Raw genomic sequence first — 27,575 nt, 5'->3', positions numbered from 1 at the left:
TATTGAGTAGTTTGTGTGGCTTTGGGATGTACCCTATGCACCAGGGAAATAGATTTTAATCAAAATAAAAACAAACAGATGATCAGCAAAAAAAGGGGAGCGTGATAATGTACCTTCAGGATGAGTCATGAAATCAATGAAAAGGAACATGTTTCAATAACAATGTTGACGGAAGAAAGGAAATTGACAAAAGAGAAAGATACCTCTAACCCCAAAACAAGCCCTAGTTTAAGTACATCTTTGCCAAGATCTATTCTATTCTGTGGAAAAGACAAATCTCTGTAGCTAACCTCTTTTAAATGTCACATTTACACTGCAATCATCTAAATGTCGACAGAAATGTTAAGGACATGCCATGATGTCGTGTCATTAGGTCACTGATGAATCAAACTACACTGTATTGGCCTGTCTGGCCAAACTGCCCTTAGCCTTGTAGTAGTTTGTCCTATTTTGGCTTCTGCTACCCATCTGGGGAACTGTACATTCAAATCTTTTGGTGGTGACATCAGTTAATGAGCAAATTAAGGAGTGTGTTCTAGGGGACTCATTCAAACAGGCATTCCAACAACTGTTTGAATACAGAGATCAGTTAACCAGTTCAAGTTTTTTGGGTAGCAGAAGCGAAAGTAGAAGGGAACTACTACCAGGAATGCTGGATCCGATGGGACCAATCAGTGCCCTCGTCCAAAATTTGGATGAGAATTGAAATTTCCAGTTGTTAGAGATGTCAAAGTTCCAAAGTGGAACAGCAGAGAAGTGACTGTATATAGTGTAATAAACGTCAGGGCGAACTACATTTTGTACCATCCGGATTTTACCCAGTAGTAAAAGAATAATATACTAAACAAAAAAACATTTATCTTGTGCTTGTGGCTTTCACCCCATTTGAGAACATGCCAACAAAGTGAATGCAACTGTTGTGCATCATCTGTGTTCTCAGCATGTACATTAACAAGACTGAACCGAAAACAGAGATACAATGCAGCTAGAATCATCCATCACAAGCAGGCTCTTCCTGAATATGTGACGTGTTCTCCCTGCAGCCATCCATCATTCAAAATTACATGGGCAAACAACATTAATCTTCCCCGACAGTTCGTCTTAAAATTGAATTAAAAAATGCTCCATGCTGATTACTTTCTCCATGATTAAATATTACAGGCCCGCCCCTACGATGTTTTCTATTTTTGTCATCCTCACTCGTTGACAGGGATTGTTTGGGGAAAAAACGTCACAATTCTTAGACACCTAACATTTCCTCATTCTTGGAACGACCCCAAGATAGTAAAGAAAGTAGCTACTATTGTAAAGAAAGCAGCTACTGTTGCCAGGACTCGAAATACTTTTTTCTGCATACCTGCACTGGTGCAGGTAACATTGAAAATCACCTGCACCTGACAAATTTTACCTGCACCACTCTGAATGTAGAAAGTATGGATCGTACTAAGATTGTTGAGGAACCATCGCTATTAACAATCCATATACTCCTACATCATAGTACATCTACCAGTGCAGGCTAGATCACTCACTCACTCACTATCCATGTTAAGCTAGATGCAGGTAGACACCAGAAATACCTGCACAGCTGCAATTTTACCTGCACTAACCTGCATATGCAGGTGGTATTTCGAGCCCTGGTTACATATATGTGTTTGTATCCATGGTAAAAATAGGATAGGCGATAACATCTTGGAAGCTACAGTCAAATCTGTACAAGCACATAAGGATCACCTGGCCAATGTGACCACTTTTTGATTTTTCCAACTGGCACGATTTCCAAAAAGACTTACGGACCCTGTCAATAGTGACCACCTACATTGTATCCACATACATAGACCAGATTTTATTGGTCTTTTTGGATAACCCTAAGTGGTCTTATTGGGTAGTTTGACTGTCTGTTTTAACGATACTGTAAGGTCTAAATCAATGTAAGGGGGGAAACAAGGCAATGGCCTTAAAATCAATGTTTCAATGACACCTATTGTACAAGCACCCGCCAGTTTTAAACAAGATAGAACTGCAGAAATACATTTTAAAAATCTTGAACTGAAAACAAGGAAAACCATATCTTCTTCAGAAAACTATACACATCCCATCCCATTCACAATGGCAACAAATACCCCACAAAGTTACAAAAATATCACCATTACATCAATGACTCCAGTAAGCAAACTTGACATGGATGATAAACCAATTACAAACCAAACAAATCAATCCTTCCCCCTGAGGACTTATTGCACAACTGGCAAATTACTGTTGTTCCCTGCTTCAACATAATCACATCAAGTAGTCATTCCCGATAAACATACACATTTGCACCAATCAATTTATCTCATATGTAGCATTTCCTCTTTCCTGTGGGGAGTGGTTTCAATCAGTTTCATCGGAGTCTGGGGCCTTGTGTTGTAATGGCATTCTTTAACAAGCTTGTTGCTGTGTGTAGTGGTAGAAATCAAGTATATGGACCTATTTACTTTTTTTTATCACAAAGGTTTTCAGATGGCATTTTCCAGAACCAAACTGTACCATAAGGTACAGTCAGTATATGAAGACTTACAAAGCAAAATGTAAATTAATAAACAGTTACCATAAATAACCTTTTCATAGCCAACTTAAAGTGAACATGCTTGTTCTGTCTTATGCCCTCCCTCTCAACTTCACACTAGAAACTATCGCAAACATTCCCTACCGCAAAATCAAATCTATGCGCATTTATAGGAACTTGATACACTAAGCCTGTCAACTTAAGCTGACTTGTGGCAACCATTCAAGTATTTCACAAGGGGGTGAACAAATGAATCAGATGTGAATCTCCTTACCTTATCGTGTTCTTTGACATTGACGTACGTCGCGCAAAGTATCTTTATTCTGAGCGGGCTCTGGATGTCGTAGATACAGCGGATTTGCGCGGTGCCGTTGGAGGGGTTGAGGACGGCGCTGGAGCCCCTGCGAGCGTAGGACGGCAGGTGGAATGTGGATTCAGGCAGTGAGGCGTACACCCCCTCTTTGGACATCAGCATCAGGTTGGGAAATCTGCTTCTCGACAGGCACATTCGAATGTACTGGAAACCAACAATTAAACAAAAATCAATCACAAATAATTTCATCAGGTTGGTAGATCATAGGATATAGGAGTTTTCTTTTACACAACCAGTAAATCTCACTGAGAGAAGCAGAACTCCAGTTAGAAGCACTGAGGAAGATGTCTGACAGGCATTGACACATCAGCGAAGTTCAGATTAACTGGTTGTGTGAAAGAAAATTCCTATATCAAACAATCAAGGTTTGTGCACCATGAATTCAACACTTTGGGCACATGCACCACTAATATATATATCATAGAGGGCTATTTGGTATCATGGCAGCTGTTTGGTACATCATGGTCAGAGTTTACCCTGTTCTTAACGTACATGTATGTGTCTTACTTGTTTACTGATCAAGTTTTTCACAGTCAATAAGTTCCAAGGAAAACAATAATTAGACACTAAGCAATAAGGAGGTCATTTGTTTTTCACAATCATTCTTCCACTATCTTTATGACCTTACAAACATACATTCCTAAATTGTCTTTACTAATCTTTAAGTTCAATTAACAGTGTTAGCATTACCCTGCTAAAATTCTATTTTGCAGGAGGGTCCTGACGTTACAAGTTCAGTGAACTATAGAGATGAGATGCACACATCAACCAGATTCAAAATCTATCAACTTGTTTCAAAGACTGTTATCTCGCATATTTCGATCCTTGGCTGAACTTTCCTCATCATTAAGACCTGATAATTCATTAGAAAAAATTCATTTGAAGTGGTGCCATATGGTTTCAATTACTGATGTCTCTACCTAACTCCCAAATTTAGAAATATAAGAAAGAAACAATCTTTATTGGCACGACAAAAGTACAGCGACTTTCGTAAGGTCTACATGTATAACAACTACTTACAGTACAACTAAACACACATATATGGATATCTATAGGTATGATTAAATCAACATATAGGGTCTAGCATGTCATTAACACTATTAGTTCTACGGTATAAACATTCGTGGATATATTTGCCTACTTGTACACAGTGAGGCTTCAAAAACACATTAACCAGATGCCTAACTTTACCACAGGCTGCAATACAAAGACCAACTACTAGAGGACTCTGCTGCATGGTCAGACATAACTCTCCCAGCAGAATCAACATGTGGTAGCCAGCAATAGTAACTACAGTAGAAGCTGTTTAATTGCACACCCCATTTGCCAGCATATTTTGTGCAATTATCAGGTGGTGCAACAATGCTAATATGTCCAGCTGGACCACATTGGTTTGGGATTTGGGGATTCTGTGCAATTAACAGAAGTATGCAGTAATCCATCGTGCAATGAACTGGCTTCTACTGTACATGTATAAGAAATTCCTGTTACAATATACAAAGGTAAAGACATCTAGTCATACCTTATACTGTATAATGGGATATCTGCCTAACATGTACTCCTCAGCTCCGCACACTTTCAGTACATAGCTGCTCTGGTACCCCTCTATACACTGCTGCTGCTGCTCGGGGGTCAATCCCATGGTTCTCGTCTTCTTCCTGATTGGACAGTGCCATGGGGGCAAAGGTCAGTATGTAAATTATGACTAACTATGTCATTGCAGTAATGTGATTTGTCAAGCAACATTAACATGTGACTGACAGATTCTGGGAACATGAAATTCTATTTACGAGAAAAAATGCTGGCTGTTTCCCTTACAGTAATTGTTCACATATGCTGACATTTTTTTCATACTTGCTGTAACACTAACAGCTAATACTTTACTTTGTGCATAGCAAAACAAAATGTTTTGCCTGCAGGAAACATAATAAGTATGAAAGCCATGTTCACATATCAATATAAAGAGTTTGACTGTGTTGGAGAACTGCTGAACTCATAATGAGTGGTATATAACCATGGAGTTACCCACACATAAACTATAGTCACTGTCAGGGCTCTAGCCAGCGTCCATTTTTCCGTCAATTGACGGAAATTTGCTGTGTGTGACGGAAAAATTTTAAAACCAATCCGTCAACCTTGACGGACAAAAATCCTTGGTGGAAGCTTTAGGCGGCTTGGGGACGCCGTCCACAGCCGTAAAAGCCACACACTGTTTGTTTTGCTATTGTTATGATTGTTGATAATGTGTGTCGGTGCCCTTTCGCATACGATAATTTCATTAAAAACACATTTTCAAGATCTCAGTTCAGTCTCTCTAACTCCTGGAATAGTGTTTTCGCGGTTTTCGCGACAATGGGAATTGGCTGACGGAAAAAAATTTCGAGCTGGCTAGAGCCCTGGTCACTGTAAACCATAGATGTCCATACCTACCTAATCCTCAAACCAAGTTGCAAAGTTGGTGCCAAAAGGCAACTTCAGCGAGGACGAGGTTAACAAATTTTGAACTATGCAAAAGCAACCTATTACTACAACTCTACATCCTGTGGATACTCACTTTATTGCCCCAGCTATAACATCTTCAGGTAGAGACGACTTGGAGACTTTAACTGTGTACTTTTGTCTCTCGTTTTCTCTTGTTAACACCCAGATGGTCACTATGATGTGCCCTACAACAGAATTAGGAAAGAAATAGGTGTAAAGTTTTATATGTTGATAGAAAGGTAAGGCTACCATCACTGAGAATACAAAACATGTGGAGCATTCCTACAATCTAATATTGCTGTTCAGAACTAAATTACCATGGAATGACAACTATACACCTTACTTGCTATACAGATCTCGCACATGTCTATCATTATGTTGTAGGAGCACAGGTATATCATTGTGTGGCCACAGAGACCACAGTCATCCAGTTGTGTGAATCAGGAATTTTGGTTTCAGGTCACCCTGTGTGTCTCTTCTGCAGTCTGTAACAGACTGCAGAAGTCTGTACAGATGTATAATATGTATGACAGATAAATTGTGTCTTTGACTTTCTGGGGCCTTTATCCATGTGGTAGAAAATAGAAGGTAGCATGTGTAGTCCCATGTTTTAGTGAGACCCTGCTTCTGGTTCAAGGAATGATGAGACCAAATACCAGCTGTTATTGTTTGTCCAACATGCACATTACAGCAAAGGGTAGCAGTCCTATAGGACAACACATTAAGCCACTATTCAATGCACTAGTCGAAAAGAGCTAAAGTGAATTCCCAGGTATAATGAACCTGTTTCTATCTTCTTTGTCATTATCATGTTAATAACACATTGATTAGGGAGGGTGGCGGGTGCAAAGCTGAACCGCAATAAGGGCTGAGAGCTGCCCAAATACTACCTACAAGTGTACCCTTAATCCGAAAGGAGGCAGGGGAGGGGGCAGATGATCTATGCAAGTCTCGGACCTAGTCTCATGTTCTCGCGAGACTAGATCACTCAGTGAACAAGATATACTGCAAGACATCGAAAATTTGAATATAACAATATGTATCCATGCCTTTAAAAACTGTCACTGTTGGAAGAATATTGTAGTAACTATATGCATGACTGACTGATGAACCTCGTCAACAAAACCAAATCTATTACAGTCAATGAACTGTACCTATGTCCAGTTTGGCATCCAGGTTTTTCGGGAGTGAGGGGTCAGTCTCTATGATGGGTGGGTAGACGTAGAGAGACTGGCCGCTCTGGCCGTCCTGGTCTCGCTCCTGGACCGACTGTAGACACGTCGTCAGGATGTTTCGGCGGAAGTCTATCACCTCCGGGTCTTTCACTGTGCCAAATTCTGTCACAGGCATGCTTATGGCTAGACCTGTGGATAGGGAAAAGGGGAAAAGGTAATCCACTGTCTCTAGGGTATGGTATTGGAAGACGGCACCCATTCCTCTCATCACTATTTACCTCCCCAATCAGATTCAGATTGGAATGTGCAAAGTCGTGTAATATATGCACAATATGATGATGATGAATATGCCTTTGCAATGGGCACGTCTAGCGATAAATGCCCGAAATTCAAACGCATGACCTCGATCTTGTGTCTGCTAAGTACAGGGCTCAAACTACCACCTGCATATGGAGGTTAGTGCAGGTAAAATTGGAGCTGTGCAGTGTGCAGGTATTTCTGGTGTCTACCTGCACCTAATCTGCACTAGCCCATATACTGGGTTTTATACATAAATGTCCTATAATGTGGGTGTATATGGATTGTTATTAGCTGCATTGATTGCTACCACCTATAGAGTATAAAAGTTAAAATAACAGCAATGGTTTATGAAATATTTTAGTATGATCCACACTTCCTAAATTCAGAGTGGTGCAAGTAAAATTTGTCTAGTGCAAGTAATTTTCAAAGTTACCTGCACCAAGTAGTTCGAGTCCTGAAGTAGTTATAAGGATCTATGTTCTAAGGTGCATGTATCATACATTTTGTAATGTAAAAGAGCTCAAATGATAATAAGATGATTTTTTCTTGATCAAGAATTCTGAAAGGCTCACTTATTTCAGAGTTGAGTATTTTCTCCTCCCTGTTGCCCCTGGGTTCAGTGACCTTCAGCCATGGTTGGAACAGTCTAAGGTCACAAAATCTCCTGGTCTCATCATAAAATTCTTCCTTTTCTGCCTCCTGAAAGTGTATATCATTGAAATGAATCAATCAATCAATGAATGAAGACCTTTATTGTACATTTATGCCCTTACAAGCTAAGTATATGTCATGACAAGCTAAGTACATATCAGGGTGATAAAGCAGAACAAACACCAATTACAGTGAACAGGCCGGAATTTGACCTCAGTCCCTGTCGTAATGACTGACCAGTCATAAAAATGCTTATTTATTTCTCTCAGATATCTTACTATATTTGCAATGACTAATGTCTACTAATATGTACAGGTTCAACTTCTTCTCACTTCCTAAGATACCTGTGAATGTATGCAAATAAACAGCATATAATGGTCTGAGGAAAATAAACTTTTAATAAACTTTTAAAAAGACAAATTGTATTATCAGCATTTCCTACTTATTTTTTTGTTCCTGCTTCCTTTTTCCTACTTTACAATGTCAATTTTCATGTCAAATCTTACCTCTGCACAGTGTCTTGTCTACTAAGTACTATCGAGTGCTTTCTGTTCAAAGTCAGAAAACATGTGTGAAATAGGTAAACACAACAGATGCACCCACCTGTGTAATACTGATAAATATATACATGGTCTCATCCTGCAGTTTGTGGAAGAGCGGGTATTTTCTGGCCTCTCGCCAGAGGTCTCCCTTGATGTGCTCCAGCGTAGCTTCCCGTGGAACGTCCAGAGTGATCATGATTCCCGTCGGTAGGAGGCAGTCCACCGGAACCTGCGAGGATCGAAAATCAAACATCTCAGAAATATGAAGAGGGTGCAAAGAAGAATGCGAAATTGATTTCAAACCAGTTCAGCTCAATGAACTCAATGAACAGTTGAGCTATTCTTGCTTCTTTTGAAACCTCATTAGTCTCTATATCGACTAGATGGTCTAGATATAACAATCATGAATCAACATCTATCAGCTACCTAAGTGTGTTTGACAGTTCTCTAGTGCAACACCCCCCATCCCAAGTGCATACACAGTTCTATATGCAGGAGTGCATTATAGTTTATACTGTGGATGTTGCATTGGAGAGCTCTTCAGATACATTCTTTCAGGGTGACTAACAGATATACTTTATTGATCATAATACTGTATGTATCATACAAACAAAACCTTTTTTTCTCATTGGACCGGTCAAGAAAAAATGGATGTGAAAAAATTCACTGGACCGGATGTTGGACACTATTGAAAAATCAATAGATGATATGATCCGAAATTCACACGTTTTGAGGCTTGCCGGTCGAAGAAAAAAAGAAGAGTAGAGCTTATAGTAATTTTTACGAAGTTTTACTGTCAATCATACAGAGGCAGTTAATCTTGCAGGATTTTAAAAACGCCAAATACTCCACAAAACATACTTCTTTGTAGTGAAATGGGCCATTGTTTTGAGTATCATCCATTCAAATGTTTTCACATACTGAATCAGGTCCATGTCCAGGTCCGGACCTGGACCTGAATTTTCCGTATCGGTACCCAGCCCTACTGTAGATGCTGCATTGGAGAGCTCTTCAGATACATTATTTCAGGGTGACAGACATACTGTATTGATCATAATATGTATCAATGCAAATTTTGATGTACATTAAGGCCTTTTTCCTACAATGTTTTTACTGGATACACAATTCAGCTTCCTATTGGATACACAATTCAGCTTCCTACTGGATACACAGTTCAGCTTCCAACTGCCAGGTATCTAATGCTAGTTCATTTTTATCCGTGGGGTAACCTATATCTGTTGTTTAAAAAAATTCAAGACAGAGTATTTAGAAATATAAAGTCGACGAAAGGCAGCTTCAATTCAAACCACAGTTTTCAATAACATACTTTGCATAATAGTGAAAATATTCAACTTTGAAACTACTGTCCGTCCACTTGATATTCCTTAATACCCAGTTTTTAAAAACAACGGATATATGTTACCCCACAGATAAAGGTGAACTGATGCTACAAAAAAAAATCATTAATAATTCATTCATAAGTGACCTGGTGAAATTATTATAATTTTGAGGATTAGTCAGAAGAACGAGAAAAAAATATCTAGTGCCTTACCTTTGGGGGCATTAAGTGCATCCCCCATAGCTCTCCTGAGGAGGGTGGCATGGTGAAGTCTGCGAGTCTGAGACGTTAGACAGTCTTTAGCAGGTATGAGATGTTGTTGTTTCTGCCCAAGTTCCCTCCTGCGTCATCCGCACAGCCCAGGTCTTACTGCCTAGTCCGCATCTGTAACCAACACGTGAGGCAAGCAGGTCAAGAACAGAGTAAAGAAACGTCACCCACGCATATATATAACCATGTTTCTGATGTACAAGCTGCAGGACATTTCCACAGATGTAGACACAGGACCAGAAGAATATAATGATGATGCAGACGATAGCAACGAGTCGTTTGTTATTTTCATCATCGCTGATGCCAGGAAGATCTGTCAAGCTGTCAAACAATTAAAATTCACTCTAGGTTCTATTTGGAAGGAAAAATTGTATCTCTCAACCTATGTCGCAATAAATCAATCATTCCCCAATTAAGATGATTGACAGCTCATCGCCATGGCAACCCTGTATGAACAGAGGGAATGTTTGCTGTCAGTCGCCCTGATGATTAATCTGAAGAGCAGAAAGGTCGGATATAACAAAGCAGGATGTACATCATTAAGGAACAGACCAGGAGGGATCGTACGACTGGAGATATCAATGGATGCAATATTAACAGGCATAGTCGATGCATAAGTTTTTATCCTTTATATCTTGCATAAATGATTGCTTTCAGGTCAAATTTCTTGGGCATTTCTTAATGTTGCAAATTTCTTTCCTTCAAAATCAGTCATACATACATCTATGATCCATTATGATAAGTTTCTACACCTCTACGGTAGTTATTGTGTTCAATTATGTCACAGAAAAAAATGAATCATGATACATTTGTTTATCACTCCTAAGTGGTTGACATTCTAAAGGTTTCGCTGTCATTATCCTATAGCTAGGCTAAGGACAGCATCACAACAAGATATGACAATAATGAACCTATGATAATGTTAATTCCTGGTTACCTGTAAATATTGTGTTTCGTGGCGCACGTACAAAGCCAATGATTGCAAATGGTGTTTTTTAGACATGTACAGTGTGAACATACAATATACAGTATGTCAGGATTAATGTACTAGTACATTTGTAAATTTTAGAAGAGGAGATATGGGGTTAATAATAATAGTCCACTACTTCAAGTTGTAAAAGACTATTAATGTTCTTTTGGTACAAGTAACTTTTGCCTCAACTTGCACCAGTGCAAGTTGACCCAAAAGTGTTTCGAGCCCTGGAACTACACAAATCACAGGCAACTACAGTATTTTGTGACCAAAATCCATGCAGCTACATCTAATAACAACCTGCATGACTAAGAAAAAATTCACTAAACAGTAAAAGAGTCGTACCACTACAGCTTACTTACCAACTCAACCAGACGTTCTTGCTGGAGATGTTTCTCTTCAACCCTCAGGTATGAAATATTTCCCTTGCACAATTTCTGTCTACCTTGTTTTCACCATGCGTGAATACAACAGTCCCAGATGTTGTTTGGCAGGAGTATAATCCCCTCAACAATCAAGTGTTTGGCAACAGGTTTCCACTCTACCAGCAGCTGGTTCATTTATCTTTTTTACTCCCGCCTGACCGCAACAAACAACACTGCTTTGAAGATGGCTTAATTGAGACTGCTATTCAGAAGACAACATGGGATGAATGTGTGATACGTGTAGAACTTATTTGGTTTTTTAGCATCTCAATGTCAGGATGTCTTTTTTAGAATCCCAAATAAGGATTCCCACGAGGCACAACTGTGATTGACGCACAAAAGAAAATCAAGAATTTGAGTCAACTTAGGGTTGGACAAGTTTTCTAAAAATTCACTTGTCCTATCAATAGGCAACTACATAAAGAATTTATTTGCCCGAACCAACTTTAATTTTCACATGCCCAAAATTTAAATGAAGTAATAAAAGCTTTTCACAGTCGTGACATCATGCATTGGACAACACAGAAAAGTAGAGCCTATGATAAACAAAATCCATTTTCTGTGTTGACCAATGCTAGATGTCACGACTGTGTGAAAAGTTTCAAGTATATCAAAAGTTCACTAATGGAAAAGTGGGGTAGAACATGCACTTGCCTGATCGGCACTTTCACTTGCCTGAGACAATAGGGCTAGTGGACTTGCCCAACCATGCAGCTGCTTTAATGTAAAAGACTTGGTACCGTCATCCGTTCTAGACCATAGTCATCACTGGCTGTCACTGATCACTTGCTCACCAAAGAAAGACATTCACTGGATCACAGAGAGAGAGCCAGCAATAACGAAGGAAAATTGTGCCCACAAATTAACGCAGTACAATACAGAGCACAATTGCTTGTAATATGATTAGAGACCTCACCATGCACATAGAACCATTTTACGGCATACAGTATGTGGGAACATTCGTAACAGGTCAGTTTCTCCATTACGGAAGACAACCAAAAGATCAGCGCTCCAAATCCAGAAATGTTACAGACGAACTTCCTACATGTGTATATAGCAATGACACAGTTAGCCAGATTAGTAATACATGTACATGCTCAGGGCTCCTGACTGCGACCAAGTTGGTCGCATATGCGAGTAGAATTCCCCTGGTGCGACCAGATCTGTAACCACAGTCGCACAGTGCGACCTCTTACAATTAATCATCATTTATCATCCAGCCAAGTAGAATCTTTGCAGGGAAAGGCTGTCCCTGCCAGGTATCAGTTTCTTCCCCTGACAGGGATGGTCAGCAGGGGTTGTCACACCTCATTAAGGTCTGCCATGTGTCTGTACTGTCTTCAATTACATGTACCAAGGAGGTTTAAAAAATGAATTTCCACTGGACCTTTATTTACTGTATTCCCTTTGTGAGTTTGTCCAAACAGATAGGGAAATTTCAGAGTATACATGATATATATATATATATTGGTTTGGCCAAGGAGGTTGAAGAAAGAGCCTTGGTTTGGCCAAGGAGATTTCATGTATAGGAAATAACCTCCTTGATATAGTATGGTATGGTATGATATGCTATGACAGCATGATAAGTGGAGGTCCAGTAGGCAGTAACACAACTTTTGTAACATGACTTTTTAGACAACAATGTTGCAGCCCCTGAGACAGTGAACAAGTAGGCCTTTATAGAAAAATGGTAGGGTGGAAAAAAAACATTCTTGAGATACGATCTTGGTGTTGGAGAGCGGCCTGCACTATTTCCATTTTCAGTTCAATTTCACCCATTTTGTCAGACACTTTTATACTTATTTGCGGTTTTTTTTTTTTCAATTTAAATGGTAATTTGGGATTAATCAGTTATTTTTCATTGTTCTTACAATAAGAAGGCATAATTACTTTTTTGTCTGTGTAACTTGGTTTCAGTATTGAATACATTTTGATAATCCTTATGTTGCAACTTTGATTAATTCATTTTTTGGACATTAAAAACTTGTTCGTCAACAGTCATGCCTGACAAGGCTGGAGGTACAAGAGTCGAGTCTGAATAAAGCAGCCGGCCGTAGCAAAAAAACTTTTGTCCTCCTATCCCCAAGAACCACCACATCAATGTATTTACCACATTCACCGTATTTAAAGCAAGATTGTTTTTTCTTTCATATTACTGTATTAAAATATGCTATTCCAGGTGATCAACAATGATTCTTAGATTTTTTGCTTTTACTACCAATTTTTACAGTGGTGCTCCTAAATTTTTGCTGGTGCTCCTAAGTTTTTACAGTTAGGAGCGCAGTGCTCCTAGGCCAAAAAGTTAGTCTGGAGCCCTGATGCTTCTTCTAAATATGAAATACCTTTACTTAATATCTGTAATATTATATCTGAATATGAAAGTTTCTTTCCAGCCTGAATCGAGTATGACTCTTTCAGTTCATGATCAGTGTAGGTGAACAACGTGAAATTAAAAGTATGTTACTCTTTTCTAATTGCGGACTTCAAGCAGGTAAATGAAGTACATGTACTTCAACTTAAATGCACAAGAACTAAGTACTGTATAATTGTAAATAAAGTACTTCAACACCAACAATATATGCCAGTGAGTGATAAAAACATGTACTATAAGTGTAAGCAGAAATACTTCAATCAGTCTTTTAGCTAGGATTTTATAATAGGGTGTCCAAACTTATTGGTGAGTCGCGGTAAGTGACTTTTGTAGGGGGGTCTGGGGGCATCCACCTTCCATGGTGCAGAGTTTTTGATGATTTCAAGTTGAAATAGTGCATTCTAAGGTATCCCAAGAGGCAAAAATACTGTTACAGATGTCACAGTAGAAGACTGTGACCACAGATGACCTTGTAGCATCCCTGGTCAATCAGAATTTCATGCTTGTCAGAAGATTTTCTCCCCAGTATAGGGCGTCCAGGGGCATCAAATTTCTTGTTATTCTAAGAAAAGGGCGTCCAGATGACGCGTTGACGCATGCCTGGCTAAAAGCCTGACTTCAATACATTAGGGTTACATTGAAGCATCCTTTTCCAGTCCAAATTGAAATATTCCTTTTATAAAGACATCAATCAACCTTAGTCAAGTTAGTGTATCATCAATATGGCTGTTTTTCGCTGCTTTACTAGTACTTGCTTGGAGTACTTTTTCATGCCAACTACAATTTTCGTTTCCTAACTCAAACATGATACAGTCAAACCTGTCTATAGCGGCCACTCAAGGGACTGGAGAAATGTGGCTACTAATACTATAGACAGGTGGTCACTATAGAGAAAATCACCACAATCGACCACGAGCAATATGTTAAACATGTTTTGAGTACCCAGTACCCACTAATCTTTCTGACGAAGTAACTTTGTCTCCATCATCTCGGAATTCAACTTACCCTGCCAAAGTCAAATCTACGAAAAATGAATGATATTACCAGGGCTCTAGCCAGCTCAAAATTTTTTTCCGTCAGCCAATTTCAATCGTCGTGAAAACCGCGAAAATTTATTTTCCCAATGACACTACAAAGTAGTAAATGTTGCCATTGACACCTTGAAAAACGGGTTTTAATGAGATTATCGTATGCGAAAGGGCACCGACACACATTGTCAACAATCATAACAATAGCAAAACAAACAGTGTGTGGCTTTTCCGACCGTGGACAGCATCCCCAAGCCGCCTGTAGCCTCCACCAAGGATTTTTGTCTGTCAAGGTTGACGGATTGGTTTTAAAATTTTTCCGTCAGACGCAGCAAATTTCCGTCAATTGACGGAAAAACGGATGCTGGCTAGAGCCCTGGATATTACCATGCGGAATGTTTGTAAATTTGCCAAAAAAGACTTGCACTCTAACGTTCAAGGCACGTGTACCTTTCGCTACCGCCAAAATGAAGAACAGAACCCTCGCCATTTAGAATAAGAGCATTGCTTTTCCTACATGTATGGCATGACAGAGCCTTAACCAGAGTTTCCAGTAAGGGCTATAATAGTACAAAATAACACTAACGGGTCAATAATCTACAGTGTAGTTACACAATAATGCCAACAGCCATGAGTGGCCTCTACTGTAAAGCGGTTTAAATCTGGGGTAATTTTAGTCTGAACATGGGGTTTGACTAGGTTGTCAGCTGCACCGGGAACGGGTTTTCTGCGCGTGGAGAATTTGCGCGTGCGCGTGAAAAATGTGCGCGTGAAAAATGAAGTTCCTGAAATATGTCAAAAAATCTGCAGCAAGGAATTCTATGGCAGAAAAATTTGAACCTATGATATAATTTTCCATCTGTTACCTGAATTTTTGGTTTGAAAAAAACCTGATTTTTAGATCCCTTGGGAATAGGTTAATTTGCATATTTTGAACATTTCAAAATCACGTAAATTTGACAGAAATAAATGGAAAAATTACTCATATGAGGTTTTATATTGTAAAATGTAACAATTTGAGGCTTTTCTCCATTCAAGAAGCTTCATTTCATATTTTTTTAAGCATATTGTTTCACGCGCAAATTTCAAACTTTTTTGCGCGTGAAAAGTTTACATATAAAAATCACTTGTAAATCATTCAGATCGAGATTTTGTACTCTATAATGCAACAATATGATGATTAATTCCATTTTGTGCCATCTTGTTTGAGCTTTTAAGTATAAATCTGCAAAAACTTTTTGAATCCCTTGGGAATCAGCTAATTTGCATATTGTCACGCGCAGATTTTTCACGCGCAAGTTTTCACGCGCAAATTCTTCACGCGCACAAGACCCCAACCCAGCTGCACCAACATGTTTGGATCAGGGCAAATTTGGAAATAACCTTGACATGAGACCTTGTACAGTTAGTGGGCTCCTATGGACATGTATCAATAAAAAAAATTGCAAGTTATCTTGATACCATTACAATGCAGCTGAAGCCACTGTGTTGTATAAAACTAAAAATGTTACCTTAGCGTAGGTATATATACAGTAGTTACAGTTTGTATGTTGTGTAATTTGAACAACAGTCTCTGCTATCTTCTGGATGACTTGCTTTCTCGCCAAACTTAGCTGTCTTACTCACACTCACAGTAAGGCCAAGGGAAAAAAAGTTGTGCTTCCTGTTTCCCTACCTACCCTAAAAAAACCTGCCAACCAAACTTTTTGGGGTTGGGAAGTGGAGTCACATAGCTTCCAGTTAGAATCATATTCAGCCTGCTTCCTACTGAAGCAAAAACACTGCTTGTCCTTTGTAATGAAGGATAGATGTATCTATTATGCACAACATTCAAGTTTGAGATTTTTCAGGACTGAAACAGGAAACACAGCATTTTTTTTCCTAGGCCTACATACTTCTTACATACAACATCAAACATTTCTGTAAGGTACATGCACCAACTAAATATGGTCACTTTCCTACCACTTCCTTCCAATTCCCACGTGAGCCAAGATAACTACATTGGGAACGAATACTACTGCAACATTATCATGGAAGACTTAAGAAATAAGTGCAGTAATTAGATCAACCTACGCACAAAGCAGAGGTAATTGGTAGTAATTTGGTACATAAACCAATTAAACTGTGATTCGGGATTTCTTCAGGATTTCTTGGATAAGGCTAAAGCTTGTCATGTTTTAGATAGAAAATTCAAAGTTTAAGATACAACTTACAAGACTCCATGTACAGACTGCCATTTCCCCCTATGTCCTTATATCATAATTTCTTTTTGAGTATTCATATATACTAGTAACTCAATCTTTACTTTTGCAAAACATACAATATGACCCAGAGATGGTGATCGCTATTTCTACACAGACAGAAGTAGCCATTGTTTTCTGAAGTATGGGCCTCTAGACATACACCAAACATTTGTACATTAGGGAATAAGTAACATGTATAAACTTACTTTGATTTCAGAAAGATAATATTCATACAGACAGATTCAGACAAGTGCTAGACTTTAACAGTTGAGAAGTTTCATATGTTATACTTTTGTTACTTCACTCTTAGGCCTAGGAAAAAAAATGTTGTGCTTCCTGTTTCAGTCCTGAAAAAATTAGGGTCGGTAGGTAGGGATTATCTTTTTTTTTTTCTTGTATTTTTTTTTAGGCTGGCCAAAATTCTAGTGATACATATTTGCAATACAGCTGAACAAAGTAAACTGAAATGTATGATGACACTTGTCTTTCAATGTCAAACTTTAATTTTGCAATTGTGCATGATAGATACATTTATCCTTCATTAGATGGGACAAGCAGTGTTTTACTTCAATAGGAAGCAGGCTAAATAAAAATTCTAACTGGAAGCTATGTGACTCCACTGCCCACCCAAAAAAAAAGTCTAGGGTCGGCAGGTTTTTCTAGGGTAGGTAGGGAAACAGGAAACACAACATTTTTTTTCCTAGGCCTTATTGTCTTAGATTAATTAAGCTTGCAGTCCAAGCAAGACAGCCAATTTCCAGATGTTAACGAAAAGGAAAGGGTATATTTTTGAATTAGGAAAACTTTAAATCCTGTCCGTTGTATCTATTCACATGTAACTGTACGTCTCTTCAGTTTTAACAGGTGTATTCACAAGTATCCCAGCAGTTGGGCAGCCAGAAATTGTTACAATTACAAAAATTTGCCATTCCACTATCTCCCTGGAGATTGAACAATGAACAGTTGCTTTAAAATAAAAGGCACAGGTGTCTACTCCAAGAAAATAGGAGACAAACTATAAACCTACAGGTAAAAAACAAGATTAACCTCGAATGTGTTACAATGTCAGGATCAAATGTCGGAGAAATATGTACTAGTATATGTGACTACTGAGAGGAAACAAGAAGCATGAACAAGTAGAACAATATAATCACACTGACATTGGATAGACAATCTGATGAGACCTGTGACACCTAGAGGGGTAAAGGTAAGTCTATGGTAGTATGGAATTTGTCACCATCAAGTTCTGTAGTGTAGGGGATTATCGGTAGTTATTAGTTACACAACGCTTACAGCTACTGAGCTAGATGTGCAAAGGGAAGGTATGACAGATCGTTTAGACACAAAGCTGATGTGTGTTGCCGAAGGGAGGTTATTCCAGTTATGTATACTAATATACAGATAGTCAGATACAGAAGTCCACCCTCTGTAAATCATACCTTCAAGTTTTTATTTTCACAGGAAACAATTTTATTTTCAGCAGGAGGCACTATGTCCATTTCAACAATGATAAATTGAGGATAAAAGTTTTATATTCTCTTTTTCTCTACTAGAAAGTGTTTTGCCACAGAGTTTAACAGTGTGAAAAATACCAAAAAGTCTATTGACAAAAATTAAATAATAAAGCAACAGACGATCAATAACTTGTGGGCATCCAAAGAGAGAGAGAGAGACAGCTACCAAACAAAGTACCTGGAACATCTGCCGATTTCAATTTGAATACAAAAGTCAAAATGACAAGGATCACAAACAAAGCACAGCCACAATACCACCTAATTATGTAGAAATCAGAAGACAGTAATCGTTATCGTGAGAACATCTGACCAAGGCTCACAGCTGCCAGATTCACAGATAAACTCATCCACTAAGCTGGGAAGGGAGATAACAGCCACTTCCTTACACTTTAAAGCTTAGACAATCACCTTGAAGAAAGGGCACTTTGAGTTCATCTCCAAGCAGAAGTTGTAAGGAGGGAAGATCTGACATACACACGGTATACAGATGTCAATAATAATTTGTGGTTATGATATCCCTTTGTCTAGATACAGTACTACTTTGATTCTGATTCAATTTTAAAGCCGGTTGGGATTAATTTGAATCAGAGCAAATTAGCTGTATCCGACTTTTAAAACCTCATCGTACCAACCAACTAGCACCACAGAAAAAGTCACAAAAATGAATCACTTTATCTATTAGTGTTACTAGCATTATTATCAAGACTTTGTAAATTGATCCTTGTTGTTTAGCTTCTCAAGTTAAATTCTATATACTGTATAATAACAAATACACAAAATAAACAATTCAAAGCTCTAACATATCATGTACATCGATGCAACTAAACTGTCTAAAGCAAAGTATAGGGCATCTTTGACAACAAGTTGTAAAACAACGCCAATAGTGAACATATTGTGACAAAAACAAACCAAATTGCCCACTTGTTATTATATACTATCTGTTTGTAACATTTTATCCAACAGCCTTTGGCAGTGGCATAGTAAAAATTTCATGTCAAGATTATAATCAATAATACCTTTTTGCTTGAAACCTGGCACTTTTCAGTCTTCGAAGCCAACTGAACTGTATTTTAGTCACGATTTCCAGCACTTGTTGGAAGAAAAACAGCCACATCCTTCACAAACAAGGTTGCTCATCAAGCAGAAATTTCATAGCAACAACAAGAAGATAGCTTACCGTTACCGTGACAAATTTTCCATCCTCCACGAAATATAGTTTTTTTAGTGGTTCTGATTTGAATCTTTTTCATATCCAGTGTTTAACAAAGACCAAATACGGTAAAATCGTGCGTTTCCTGCGTTCTGGCACGTAAACAGTTTTCTTGAATCTTCCGAGCGTCACTGTTGTCGATGAATGTAACTACGTGACTCACACATAATTAGCCAGTGGGCTGTCGAACCGGCGTGTCTGTATGTTTTCCAGATTTCCTGAACTCTACTCCAAGTCTGACCCGGCGTTGGTAGGTACAACTATTTTCTACAAACATAGACAGTCTAAAAAGGAAACATGAACCTCTACCAAACTATAAGTATCCAAGGACAAAGCTTTGGTGACTTTTGATCACCAAAATAATATTTTAGCTAAGAAAATAATTTACGCCCCTCCCAAGGATTCGTCCTACTCACCTTTCAAAACAAGTCCGCATCCTCACACAAAATACCTAGCTTTCTGCTGTTCCCGGCTTCCTGAGGATACTCCACTAGGTGCATAACAAAGCTCTTATTCTCTGGTGGAGTCCCAAAATAGATCTACTGCTGGTGCACTGACGTGAGTTTTGCTATTTAGGAGTTTGCAAACAACTATCGTCAAAAACGGAAACAACACGCCGCCATCTTGGATTATTGATTTTCCCAGCGGCCTTTGCGAGAGTTCCCGCCAACTGTTCACACTGTGACAACCACCATACATGCATATATCTGCTTGGAGAATATAATGGTTTCTCACTGTGTTTTACTAGAATTTTACCCCCTCAAAATCATTTCTCTTTGACCAGAAAACGTGTCATCGTACATTTTACTGAGAACCCATAAAAAAACAAGTTAAGATCTTGTTAGCAAACATATAACTGTGATTGAAGCTGTGCAGACATAATGTTATATCTCATTTAACGGCAGCGTTCTGAACTGCATGTAGTGAAAGCGCGCAAAAGTTGCAGTTGTACTTATCATGTTTAGACGCATATCTCCGCAAAAATGATTTTAATCTTACCGGAGTTTGGACCCCTAGCGGACTTTGTATCCATCCCGTTACTGACTGTGCGGCAGTGTAACGTTAAACAGTTGTCTCGAGAAATATTTGCGGACCGTGAGTGGCACGTTCAATCTCACACGACAACAACAGATATATCACTAGTAAAGCTGGTAATATGATATTTGTACAACTGACATTTGTAGATGCATTTTTGTGCCCTTTGGAAATCCAACCTGGAGGTCAGGAGTTTTGAAGGCTTCCTGTAACGCATTACGGATTTGTTCCTAAGAGAATATTGAGCTCTTTGTCGTTCAACTAAAAGGTTTTTCAGCTATTAAGCCATTGTTTTTGTCACATGTGCAAGACAAAAGCATCTGTTGCAACGGATTGCTTTCATAGAATGTCTGCAAAACAAAAGAGGCAACACGGAAAAGGTCATTCCGTTTTTTAAAAAAAAGTTTTTTTTCTGTTGTTCCTTTAATTCTAACACTTACATGATTCTAACAGTCAGGGGCTTGCAAAGAGAGGTGCCACGAGTATTCATCCACGGCATCGCCAAGCTCTCCAACTGTCCAGCGTAGAGCCGTCAAGAGAAGTCCGGGCACATTTAGGCTTAGGAAATTGGGAAAAGGGGCCCTGCCGGGCAGTTCACGGGCTGTTTTTAGTCTCTACCAGACTCCGGGTCGCTGGAAAATCGTTACTGAGAGACAAACGTTACCCTGTCGGACCCCGCAGGGGTGACTACAGGACACCGTCGACATCTGGCGGGTGTCTGCCGGAGACGAACCTAGGAAGGTGGAATTTTTCATAAGAGTCCGGGACCCCCAAGGGGCAGCGTGAAGGCAAAATTTGATTGTGACCACGACATCCGGCAAACAGCCGGTGTCCGCCCGACTTCAGAACCCGGCCGGGGCTACATACCTGACGGGCACTGGGCCAGTTCTGACCTAAGCTTTATGAGGAGACACGCAGTCACCTGCGGTCACGGTCCACTCACGGAGGTTTCGAATTTCCAAGGACGTATAACGAAATCCGCAAACGTCCTTGGAAATTCATGTCCGACGGAAATTGTCACAGCCCATGATTCACCTGAGTGCCAAGTTACGCCATGACAAAGTCTTAGAATCTCGTAAGGAACACGTTTCTTAGTAGCGGATTGAATGAATCGAGTAAAAATCGTTTGTTTTTCGTGCGGATCTTGCGCATGAATACGTAAGCACACCTGGGGTTGATACTTGAAACGGTCATGTGACACGCCTCAATAGAGCGCTTCGGTAACGGATAGCTCACACGCCACGATAGCTCAACGGCAAGTGGTGAGGTGTAAAGGTGTTTTGAAGATCCAGGTGACCTAACTAACTTCCTTGACGAGGCAACGTTCACGGTGAGCTTGAGACTGACTGGTCCTTTTTGCAAGGTCTGGTATGAGTTTGTGTTTATAGAAATTGCTAAACTTTCTTTCCAACACTGAATTAATACACGGACTTACCCTATGGGAAATTGAAGATTTCTAAAAGAATCACTTGCAGCAATTTTTGAGTGCGTCGGGTTACATGGATTGTGCTGACGTGGGTGTTGTTCTGTTCCTAATTCTACAACGTCCCAGATTCAGTCTTATTGCCTTTATTCCTGGCTCTATTGATTTTATTTTGCCCTTCAAGACTGTTGTAGACATAAACAGTAGAAATGTCTGTCCCTGGTCCCTCTCTGGGCCAGACTGTGTCGCCCGATGTAGGCCGAGAAACCCAGTGACTTCGAACATAACGTTATAAGCAGCTCTTACTAGCTGTGGCAATGACCAAGAACTCACGTTTGGGGTTATTCTTTGTTGGAATCTTTGTTTACTCATGAAACCTCAATTCGGCCCACAGACCGCTTTTCATTCAGGTCATGAGGGAAGAGGTAAGGGTCAGACAAAATAGATAACAGAGATACAGTTTACAATTTAAAGTCCCAGTAGGTCTGTAACATACATTTATCTAAAAGTGTTGAAAACGGCAGCAAAATAGCATACTTCAGTATAGCCTGGCTGGGTTGTGTTATTAGGTAAATAGGCGACAGAGACGTGCCAGTAACAGGCAGGCACACAACCACGAGGCGATATGTGCCCCAGGTAACTAAACTAACGCAAACACAACACAACCCATATATTGTGTAGACATGAACCGTTGTGACCTTGATTCAATGAATCAACGTCATTTCCTTCTCTTGGTAACTGACTGGCCCTCTGTTCGAGGCGTGGTGTGTGTTTTGTTAGGCCATGTTGATTTGATTATATGGATGACATCCTCCGGGAACTCCAAAACTGATGCGAGCGAGCGAATAAAAAAAAAGTTTGGCCAAAAAAAAGTTGCCTTCAGTATGAAATCAAAGTGGCCAAGAAGGTTGAACATAGGACTAAACACACATAGTATGGTATACCAACAGTTAGGTGTAGGGACCAGTACATCATACGGGTGCAAAACATTTTTTTCTTCTTGGACCACTCCGAAAAAAACAGACCTGAAAAAAAAACAGAGGAACAGGTTTCGCCAATTACAAAATGGACACACTATGTTGGCAGCCATTTGGGATCTAACCGGGGGGCCAAGAAGATAACAAGAGCGAAGTCAAGTAGAGTTTATAATCAATTGCACCAAGTTTCTACAGTCAAGGGTACAGAGACAGTTTGCCTTTATTACATGGAGATTGGATTTTAAAATGCAGTGGGAGTCCAATAATCCACCAAACAGATTCGTTTGTAGCAAAATTGAATAATTACCATTGTTTTGAGTATTTCCAGTTCTCAAGTTTCCACAGACAATCAGGTCCAGGTTTATGTCCGGACCTGGAAATGATCCTCTGGACCTGAATTTTCTGTACTGATACCTCCCCCAACCAACAATAGATTTTTTCTCTGTCCTTTCACATCTTATTCTTTGACTTAAGATTCATTTTGGCATTCTATGGCATCAGTTATCTGTTTTCTGATACCTTTTTTTCAATCTACGGAATATTTGTGCTCATTTTACAGCTGCTTTGCACAATTTATTGTGTGGTCGAAAACTTTTCTTTTTTTTTAAATGGCCGAAAATTGGTGCGAGCGCGGATGTCATCCATATAATCAAATCAACGTGGCCTTATAGTAAAAGTCAACATTGACGATAGTCAGTCAGGAAATAGCCTGGCCCAGGTAGACAATGGACACGGGAGTTCAGACATTTGAAGTTATATCCCAAACTGAACTATGTTAAACACACAATATGAAGAGCTTCACCACGCGTACTGTAATAAAGTATATTAAGTATAATGCAAGTATATACAAGAATGCTTAAACTTTGGACATGATACGTTAGAATCAGCATATGTTGATTTATTTGTATCTATTACTATACTTAGTACACACACGTAGGTAATTCATTTGCATATACTTGTTTGTTTATACTTAGACCTGACAAAAGTCGCTGTACGTCTGTTGTGTCAATAACGACTTGTCAAATACGTAAACTGTCCTTGTCTGTCAGTTTCATCTATCGAGTCTCACAACGTAATATTAACACTTTTTCAATAGACCTCCTTTTGATTCATCAGAAATATCAAATATCCCCTGTTCTTTTTTCTCTCACTTGTCTTGATAGAGGCCTTAAAAAGTACTTTTAGTTGGATTTTTTGGTCATTTTTAGACCATAAGTATGTATTTTGGACCCCTGTGCCCTGGTATTACAACCTAATGACCTGAAATTTGTTACAGAGGTGCATCGGACATATGCCCACAGGACGCATTTTTTTTATTTGAGGGCCATTGGGGCCACATTTGACAATAAATGTATATTAGTCCTTTGCCCTTGTATTAAAACCAAATGACCTGAAATTTGGTATGAAGGTGTGTAGGTCATATGCCCACAATACTTTATTTTCACGTCTGGCATACATTACTTGAAATTGTTGAATCTTGGGATTTTTTTGCCATTTTTGGACTAAAAATACATAGTTTCGGCTCCGATGCCTTTGTATTGAAACCAAAGAAACTGAAATTTGGTATGAGGGTGCGTACAGTATGCGCCCACAGGAATCCATTCACTATTATGGTGTACTAGTATATCACTTAGAAATTGTTAAATTTGGGATTTTTGCCTTCCCTTGTCTTGAAAAAAAAAACAAATGGTTATGTGGAATTTGGTATTGGGGTACCTTTAGCACTGGGATGGAATATTGGCCACATATACCAGTCCATTTTGCATGGATAGGGGGGGGGGGGGCTTTTGAGGCCCTCCACTTCTAAGTCCTATAATTCTTGAACGACGTGTCGTGTGGCCACCAAACTTTTCGGAAATGATATAGACATAATATCTGACAAGTATAAGACGTTTGACATTACGATGACGTCATCAAGTTGATTGTATTGGCCGGACCCATGAAAAAAATGTATTCTCAGAAAACTTATACATGTATATCATTACCATGGCACGTTATTATCGTGAATATATAGAATAACGAAACAAGCTGATCTATTGAAAATATACGCCTTTTTAAGTCCACCGTCTTAATTCTACTGCTGAGGTCACGTAGTCCAACAAATCGTATGTTCATCTCTTTATTGCCTCTTATTATTTTGTCCAGCAGATCTTACAGCAGAACCAAGCCAACAGCCGCCATGTTCCGTTCCGACGATTACGATGTGTCTGGCGGGTATTGTGACTCCGACGTCAATAGCGGGAGCGACAGAGAATCAATGGAAGAGGGCTCTTGCTATGTCGATATCAAAAATAAAGCCCATGGACGCAAGCTTCTTGCTGAACTTGCCAGCCAGCGTAAGAACGGGGAATTCCTTGATGTTGTGGTACAAGTAGAGGGTAGGGACTTCCCTTGCCACCGGGCTGTGCTGGCATCTACAACATACTTTAAAACCATGCTGTCGTCCAACTTCACTGAAAGTACCACAAAGGCCGTGCAACTCCATGGCATTGACTCCTCCAGCTTCTCTAAGATCCTGGACTTCCTGTATACCGGGGAAATACGCATCAGGAAAGACGATGTCCAAGACGTTCTACAGACGGCACACATGCTACGGTTCGACACGATTCTGCAGTACTGCAAGAAATTCATCCAAGACAACCTTTGCCCGAATAACTGTCTGGGCGTCTTGCGCCTGGCACACATGTATGACGATCTTTCTGACCTGAAGAAGAGCGCGAGGACCATGACAGTCTCAAACTTCTCAGATGCCACACAAGACGAGGAGTTCCTTAGCCTTTCGCTGGAAGATCTCTTAGATCTACTCGGAGACGAAGATCTGAAAGCTGAAGACGACGTTGTCAATTCTGTGATAAGGTGGCTCGACCATGCCCCCGAGAGCCGTCAAACAGCAATCTTAAAGATTTTGCCAGAGATTCGTCTATCTTGCGTGAAAGTCAGCGTGCTACGGAAGCTCGAATCACACCCTACAATACGGGACTCCGCAGAATGCGTCGCAAAGATCACAGCAGCCAGAGAGAAACATCTTTCTGGTACACAGGTAGTTAATGTTACAGAGAAAGAAGAGGCAAGAAGTAACAGACGCGGGGTATCGGACAACCTGGCAATCATTGTCGGCGGTTGGAAGGCAGTCAATAAACCACATCTCCGCGATAACAACGAGTCAGAACCCCTTCCAGTACACCCTTCGCCTGGGCCCCTGCAAAGCATAATTTGCTTAGATCCAGATAATCAACAATATTACCACATAGCTAACCTTCCAACGCCTGTCAATGGGTACATGGGTGTGGCAAATGCAGGGGAACACCTGTACGTGACAGGTGGGCGGGAGAAGCGTCTTATCGGCAAGGGTCCTCACCCTAGCCCATCCAGGCAAGCATTTCGGTACCATTTCCCCTCAGACATGTGGCTGAGGTTGCCCGACATCCCCCTCGGAAGGGCAGGGCATCAGTCGGTGGTCGTTGACGGGAAACTCCTTCTGGTCGGCGGTGACACTGAGGAGACGTCTTTGGTGACCATGGATTGCTATGATCCCGACGAAGCAGCTTGGATAAAGCTACCCGTGCCACCTACATTATTCACTCAGTCATTCACAAAGATGACGATGACAGCTTTCGGAGACAACGTTGTATTCATCACGGTGACTCCAACAGAGTCAGAGCGACTCTTCAACCTGTGTGTGCATTTGTTTGATGTGAAAACCAACGGCTGGAGGAAAGCCGATACATTTTTTGGGAACGCTTGGGCGATGGTCCCAGACGTCTTTCTTCCGACTTCTTCCAATGGCAAGCTTTATATCCGTGCCGTATATACAGCGACATCACATTATTCCGAACAGTTCATTTTCGACGACGAGAAGGAGACCCTCAATTGTGACGATAAACAATATTTCATAGATGACTTCCTTCGCGCGCGAAGGGAGTACCACTACTTCTCCACGAAAGGAAAAGAAATTGTGGATACCATCAGCAACTACGGGTCAGGAAACAACTACTTTCCAAAAAAGTGCGCGCCTCTTCCCTTTGCCTTATTCGGCCAAAGCTTCCTTGAAATCCATAAGAGCCGAGTGGGATGGTACTGCCGGGATCTTGCTGTACTGAAGGAAGAGGACGAATGAGAGGGTTCGGATTAGGACTTTTGTAATCATGATACACCAGCAATACGAACAAAGATGTAGTTTTGTTCTGTTGGTGGAAGGTTTTTAAACTGAGAGCTGATCTTGCCCTCAATTTTGGATGCAAGTGACTTGTCAGTTGTAACTGCCTGCCACAGCAATTTCTTTGTAACTTTGCGCTTGGGAAGTCTTATGCTCAGTTTGACAGTAGCAGTAACATGCATTGGCATAATACCGGTCATAAGCCTTATACCGGTCGATTAAAAATAGTGGAACTTAAAGAGATCTACACATGCAACAATAGTTATTTCTGAGGTATGCACACTTCAGACATCTAGGTGTCCAATACATAATTTACAAAGCATCGATAACAATGCATTCGAAGACAACAAGACCAAAAGTTTTCAGGTCATTTTCGGGGCAGGCGAGCTCGTCGTGGGACAAACACACTGCCACGTTCATCGCCAGATTTGTAGATAATAATCACATGTGCTCACGGCACAAGACGAGCATGATTCAACAGCAATCTTGAATTTCTTTTGGTGACCTACAACTCGTGTAAAAGTGTGAGGAACCGTTGCATTAT

The 27,575-nt window shown here is 40.0% G+C and overlaps 2 protein-coding genes across 4 annotated transcripts in view; one reads left to right on the top strand and one right to left on the bottom strand.

The window, feature by feature from the left end:
- The window catches only part of LOC118430400 (phosphatidylinositol 4,5-bisphosphate 3-kinase catalytic subunit alpha isoform-like), a 54,662-nt gene extending 34,565 nt beyond the window's left edge, over positions 1–20,097 (bottom strand). The window contains exons 1-8 of one of the 2 annotated variants that reach the window (XM_035841254.1): positions 19,857–20,097; positions 9,620–9,790; positions 8,129–8,296; positions 7,447–7,573; positions 6,554–6,763; positions 5,473–5,584; positions 4,441–4,576; positions 2,820–3,062 (exon numbers count right to left, since the gene is read on the bottom strand). In XM_035841254.1, coding sequence (XP_035697147.1) covers positions 2,820–3,062; positions 4,441–4,576; positions 5,473–5,584; positions 6,554–6,763; positions 7,447–7,573; positions 8,129–8,296; positions 9,620–9,670 — 1,047 coding nt within the window. In that variant the 5' untranslated portion in view covers positions 9,671–9,790; positions 19,857–20,097. Of the gene's footprint in view, positions 1–2,819; positions 3,063–4,440; positions 4,577–5,472; positions 5,585–6,553; positions 6,764–7,446; positions 7,574–8,128; positions 8,297–9,619; positions 9,791–19,407; positions 19,578–19,856 lie in introns of those variants that run through there. The other variant, XM_035841255.1, reaches the window with a different exon arrangement.
- LOC118430401 (kelch-like protein 24) lies at positions 19,599–27,202 on the top strand. Of its 2 annotated transcripts, none has more exons than XM_035841257.1 (2): positions 19,599–19,690; positions 25,024–27,202. In XM_035841257.1, exon 2 carries the CDS (start codon positions 25,055–25,057, stop codon positions 26,990–26,992), a length of 1,938 nt encoding a protein of 645 aa, XP_035697150.1. In that variant the 5' UTR covers positions 19,599–19,690; positions 25,024–25,054; the 3' UTR covers positions 26,993–27,202. The 2 variants fall into 2 exon arrangements, with proteins under 2 accessions (XP_035697150.1, XP_035697151.1); XM_035841258.1 differs by lacking the exon at positions 19,599–19,690 and adding an exon at positions 21,592–21,838.
- Positions 27,203–27,575: the final 373 nt, after the last annotated feature.

Source organism: Branchiostoma floridae, chromosome 14, assembly GCF_000003815.2.
Source record: "Branchiostoma floridae strain S238N-H82 chromosome 14, Bfl_VNyyK, whole genome shotgun sequence".
In the NCBI taxonomy this organism is placed as follows: domain Eukaryota; kingdom Metazoa; phylum Chordata; class Leptocardii; order Amphioxiformes; family Branchiostomatidae; genus Branchiostoma; species Branchiostoma floridae.
The sequence above is the reverse complement of the archived record's forward strand: the minus strand, read 5'-3'. Positions and strand labels throughout refer to the sequence as shown.